Below are 6,000 nucleotides of genomic sequence, written 5' to 3'. Positions count from 1 at the left end.
TTCGTCGATGTTGACATTTTGTCCTAAAAATAATTGTTGATTGAATTCAATGACCTGATATGAAAAAGTCAATTGGATTAAAATTGAGGATTTTCGAAATTTAACAAAGTTGTTGACCTTTGGCCTATGTTGACCTCAAAATCAATAGGCTTCTCGCTTATGACCAACTCGACCATTTAGTGAAGTTTCTCATGAAGGTCGGTTGAAAATTTGTACCTGGAGGCGATTGACATATAGACAGACAGAATAAAGTCGACCGACCAATATACTTGGACGAGACAGACAACAAAATGGTTGCCTTAGCTTTGGAAGTTATTCTCTTGGAGCAGAAAGGACACCACGACTCATAGAAAGTCAGAACCAGAAGTTCAGGATGAGATGAGCACGTGACATTTTCCTGGACTCAATCCTTTCAAAGAGGCAAGGTGACAATTTATTAGATTGAAAGATTTTCTTCGATCTGGAGTCACCTTTAGAGGCCATTTTCCCCCTGCAGAGCAGGGATTGGCCTTTTTTTGGGAACCGTGGTCCCCTTTTTTGAAGCAATGTTTTATGGCCGGATGCCCTTCCTGCCACCAACCCTGTTAGTCGCCTCTTGCGACACACAGGGAATTACCAGTGAGCTGGTACTCAATTTGCCGACCTCAGAAGGATGATAGGCTGAGTCAACCCCCCTGGCGTTAATTCAGTGATGACCGAGATTCAAACCCAGGATCCCAAGCCGGCACCCTAACCGCTAATTAGCGCCAGGCTTGTATTTTCCTCCATAAGTATTGGAACCAGGTACCAATGTCTAGCTCCACATAAAGCGTTGGAGATGCCACAGCAGTTTCTTGGTGGGGATTACAATCCTGGGTGGGTCTCCACTCCATCGCAGGTTACTCGTGAGCAGGTGTTTGTATGTTGTCCAGAGTGTCCGTAATAACTTGCCCACTCCTCGCCAAAGACACCATGGTATCTTTAACATCCACCAACTAATGCTAACAGACAGCACACCCAGCTTAATCTCCATACGAGAGATGGTGCACATACTGATGTATCCCTGCATGTGAAAAACCAGGAAGGTTGGGATCATTGATCATCCCAAGTACAAATTTTACCAGACTACCAACACATGAAAGGCCAAGTTTTAAGAAAGGTACCACGTGTTATTCAATGTGTCAACGTTCATAACCTAAATTGAAATGTAACAGCATGCTCCACAATGCACCCCTCCTTGCTGACATTGCATCAGAGTGACAGCTGTTATCAGATTTGTTCCTTCAGTAATCAAACCAAAGTCTCGTGCTGAATGGCGAATATAATACCAACCGATATATCCTGTGTCTATTGTATACATTTTCCTCTTATTTAAATAAATCAGTGTGGCCATGTCTGCAAGTAGTCACTTTATTCAAACAGGTATTTTCATGACAATTCAAAATCTTGATTTTTTCAATTGGAGGGATCTGTGTCCCTTTTGGTCACTGATAGCACTCAGCGGAGTTGTGCCAATCATCATCATCATACCATAATGTAGATATGGCCGATGTATGTATATATATATATATATACACGATACAGTGCCCTCCATAAGTATTGGAACAGTGAAGTCAAATTTCTTATTATTACGATATACTCAAGTAATTTGGATTTGTGATCAAAAGATGAATATGAGGTAAGAGTACAGAGGGTCGGCTTTTATTTCTTAGTATTTCTGTGTGTATATGTGCAACCATAGTGGAACAATAGCACTTTTTCATGTTCAGTCACTCCATTTTAGGTAAGCATAAGTATTGGAACAAATGACTGACAGGTGTTTCTTGTTGAATTGATTGTTCGTACATAAAAGAGCTGTGAATGTCTCCTCTTGGTTTTAGCCTTTGCTTTTGTCTTGGGAGTCAGTAGGCATAAACCCACATGAAAACCAGAGAACTGTCGATGAAAGAAAAACAAGCAACTTGCTGAAAGAACAGAATCATTCAATTATAATCATAACACAAAAACTGGGCACATCAAATACAACAATTTGGAATATCTTGAAAAAGAAATAAACCACAAATGTACTTCGCCAATAGACATCAGCCAGGTCAGCCAAGGAAAACAACTGCAGTCGATGACAGAAAAATTATCAGACTTGCGAAGAAAAACCTTCAAACAACTGTCAGTATAACATCACCAACAACCTTTGGAGCAAAGGGGTGAAAGTATCACAATCGATCATTTGCAGAAGACTTTGACAGCAGAATTACAAAGGCTACACCGCAAGATGAAAACTTCTCATCAGCAGCAAAGAAGGAACTGCATATGATCCAAACATGTTGTCTGCCTATGTACAAGAAAATGCCTCCAAACTCATTGGCCGTGCTTCACCATGCAGCGAGACAATGACCCAAAACACACTGCCAATGCAACCACGAAGTTCATCAGGGGAAAAAAGTAGAAGGTTTTAGATTGACCAAGTCAATCTCCTGATTTAAATCCAATGGAGCATGCATTTAACTTGCTGAAGAATAGACTAAAGTCAAAACCCCCCACCCCCCAACCCCCTCCCCCCCCAAAAAAAAAATCAACTGAAAATGGCTGCAGTAAAGCATTGGCAAAGAATCTCAAAGGTAGATACGAAGAGTTTGGTGATGTCAACGGGTTGTTACGATAGTTGTGCGAATTCCGAACAAATTAAGCAATGCAACTATCACAGAACACGGTCATATGATCTGATTGAGGAGACCAGTACTTGCGTGTTTTTAATGCCTGTTGTAGACGGGCCCTTCCGCTGGTAAAGAAAATGCCGACAGGGCTGCACAACCTTCATGCTGGCTCTCTGCTCAGTGTGATCAAAATCCATAATGAGTTCTCATGTACAATTTAAGATTGCCTGAAAAACTAAAAAAAATTGACAAACTGTACATTTGTATGGGCATTCACCTGATTGCATAAAGGATTTTCCACAAATTATGACATTGTATGTATGATGGTCCCATTATTACTTCTTATGCCTGTTTGAAGGCAGGATTATTGAGTGAAACATTTTCCACAACTTGTGCATCGGTGTGAACATTCTCCAGTGTGACTTCTCATGTGTGTTTTCATATTGCAGGCTATAATGAAGGCTTTTCCACAAATGTTGCATTTACATGGGTATTCTGCTTGTTTGCAATATTATTTCTCTCCATTGTAAATTATTCGATGTTTTCAAGTTAGAGGGCCGAATAAAAAAAAAACTATTCACACAATGTACATTTCTATGGGCATTCTCCATTGTGTATTCTCAAATGTCGTTTGAGGTTGCAAGAGTGAATGAACGACTTTCCACAAACTGTGCATTTGTACGGACGTTCCCCATTGTGAATTGCCATGTCTGTTTTAAGGTTGGATGACTGAATACAAGATTTTCCACAAGTTGAACATTTATACGGGCCCTCACCATTGTGAATTCTCATGTGCGTTTTAAGGGTAGATGGCCGATTAAAAGATTTTCCACAGTTTGTGCAATTTTATGGGTGTTCTCCATTGTGAATCATCATGTGCGTTTTGGAGGTCGATGGTCGAATCAAGGATTTTTCACATCTTGTGCATTTGTGTATGGGTATGTGTGATCACCATTGTGTATTCTCATGTGTATTTTAAGGGTGGATGAGTGATTGAAAGATTTACCACAACCTGTGCATTTGTATGGGCGCTCTCCACTATGAATCGTCATGTGTTGTCTGAGTTTTGATGACCCACTAAAATATTTTCCACAAATTGAGCATTTGGAAGGGCGCTCGCCATTGTGAATTCTCAGGTGTATTTTGAAGGTAGATGACTGAATGAAAGATTTTCCGCAATTTGTGCATTTGTATGGACGCTCACCATTGTGTATTCTCATGTGTGATTTCAGGTTAGATGGCCGATTGAAAGATTTTCCACAATTTATGCATTTATATGGGCGTTCAGCATTGTGAATTCTCATGTGTGTTTTAAGGTTGGATGACTGACTACAATATTTTCCACAAATTGAGCATTTGTACGGGCGCTCAACATTGTGAATTCCCATGTGCGTTTTAAGGCTAGATGGCCGACTAAAAGATTTTCCACAATTTGTGCAATTGTATGGGCGTTCTCCATTGTGAATCATCATGTGCGTTTTGAAAGTCGATGGCCCAATAAAGGATTTTTCACATCTTGTGCATTTATATGGGTGATCACCATTATGAATTCTCATGTGCGTTTTTAGGTTAGATAACTGACTGAAATATTTTCCACAACTTGTGCATTTGTATGGGCGTTCACCACTGTGAATTGCCATGTGCCTATTAAGGTGGGATGAATGATTAAAACAGTTTCCACAAATTGAGCATTTGTACGGGCGTTCTCCATTGTGAATTCTCACGTGTGATTTTAGGTGAGATTGCCGATTGAAAGATTTTCCACAAACTGTGCATATGTATGGGCGTTCACCATTATGAATTTGCATGTGTGATTTTAAGTGAGATGGCTGATTGAAAGATTTTCCACAAACTGTGCATTTGTACGGGCGTTCACCACTGTGAATTGCCATGTGCCTATTAAGGTGTGATGAATGATGAAAACAGTTTCCACAAATTGAGCATATGTATGGGCGTTCGCCATTGTGAATTCTCAAGTGTGATTTTAAGTGAGATTGCCGATTGAAAGATTTTCCACAAACTGTGCATATGTATGGACGCTCACCATTGTGAATTCCCATGTGTGATTTTAGGTGAGATGGCTGATTGAAAGATTTTCCACAAACTGTGCATATGTATGGGCGTTCACCATTATGAATTCGCATGTGTTTTTTGAGGTTGGATGCATAATTGAAAGAGTTTCCACAAATTGTGCATTTGTATCGACGTTCACAATTGTGATTTCTCATGTGCGTTATAAGGTTGGATGACCGAGTACAAAATTTTTCACAGCTTGTGCATTTGCATGAACGTTCTTCATTGTGGATTCTCATGTGCTTTTTAAGGTTGGATGACTGACTACAACATTTTCCACAAAATGAACATTTGTACGGGCGTTCTCCACTGTGAACTCTCATGTGTATTTTAAGGCTGTATGACCGATTGAACGATTTTTCACACTGTGTGCATTTGTATGGGTGTTCACTGTTGTGAATTTCCATGTGTGTTTTTAATTGGAGTGGCCAAATGAATGATTTTCCACAAGTTTCGCATTCGTTTGGATGTTCAACTTTCTTTCCTTCGTGAGTCTTGTGAATATTATTCTCTGCAAAGATTTCATTATTCTGTTTGTCTTGTTTGTCAAAAATCCTCTTGTTTGTTTGGGTTGGCGAGTCCTGCGGTCGTGGGTCTGTGCTGTTCATAAAAGTAGGTGCAGTCTCCCTTGTAGTTTCAGTGGATTCACCTCCTGTAAATACAACATCACATGACCTGTCAAAAAAACAATCTGATTTTGTTCATTACTCATTATAACTTTCTGACAACATAACCAAGGCAAACATGTATATGTGACATTCTTTCAAGCAGGGCTTTTACAACGGAGGGTACACAAGAGATTGAAGACTTCGACTGAGGGAGGGATTGACGCCTTACGATTGGAAGGGGAGTGCGAGGACTTGGGGTTGGGCAGCAGAGGTTGATGACTTCAAGTTTGTGATGGGGGAGGGGGAGAGGTGAGGACTTGAAGTTACATTATACATTGTGCGGATGTTCCGCGAGTCCCTTATCGTAAGAAATAAAATACCATAAATGGTAATTGATCCACCATGAATGAAAGTGAAGCTGTTTCATACCTTGCCCTTTGTTGAAGCAAAAGTGAACCAACTTCTGGATGAATAGAAAAAGTTTTGAACACTTGACCAACAATGGAGTGATACCGATGGTGTTGAAACAACAAATACACATGGCATCTTGACATTCATAATAAAGAACACATTATCGTGTGCTTACATCAATCTTGCAAGACGTAGGGACACGACCAATTTCTTCAGCTTGAGCTACAACTGAACGATCAATCACTCAGCAAGGTCAGACTGATCAAGAATCATCTTTG

General features: G+C 40.1%; 1 protein-coding gene across 1 annotated transcript in view; it reads right to left on the bottom strand.

The window, feature by feature from the left end:
- Positions 1 to 1,375: 1,375 nt before the first annotated feature.
- The window catches only part of LOC137412157 (uncharacterized), a 29,108-nt gene continuing 24,483 nt past the window's right edge, over positions 1,376 to 6,000 (bottom strand). Inside the window, exon 5 of the mRNA XM_068097437.2 lies at positions 1,376 to 5,355. Within this exon, the coding sequence (XP_067953538.2) occupies positions 3,533 to 5,355 (1,823 nt within the window). The 3' untranslated portion in view covers positions 1,376 to 3,532. The remainder of the gene's footprint in view (positions 5,356 to 6,000) is intronic.

The sequence above is a fragment of the Myxine glutinosa genome, chromosome 5 (assembly GCF_964187855.1).
Source record: "Myxine glutinosa chromosome 5, kmMyxGlut1.1, whole genome shotgun sequence".
Classification (NCBI taxonomy): domain Eukaryota; kingdom Metazoa; phylum Chordata; class Myxini; order Myxiniformes; family Myxinidae; genus Myxine; species Myxine glutinosa.
This window is presented reverse-complemented; position numbering and strand designations above follow the sequence as displayed.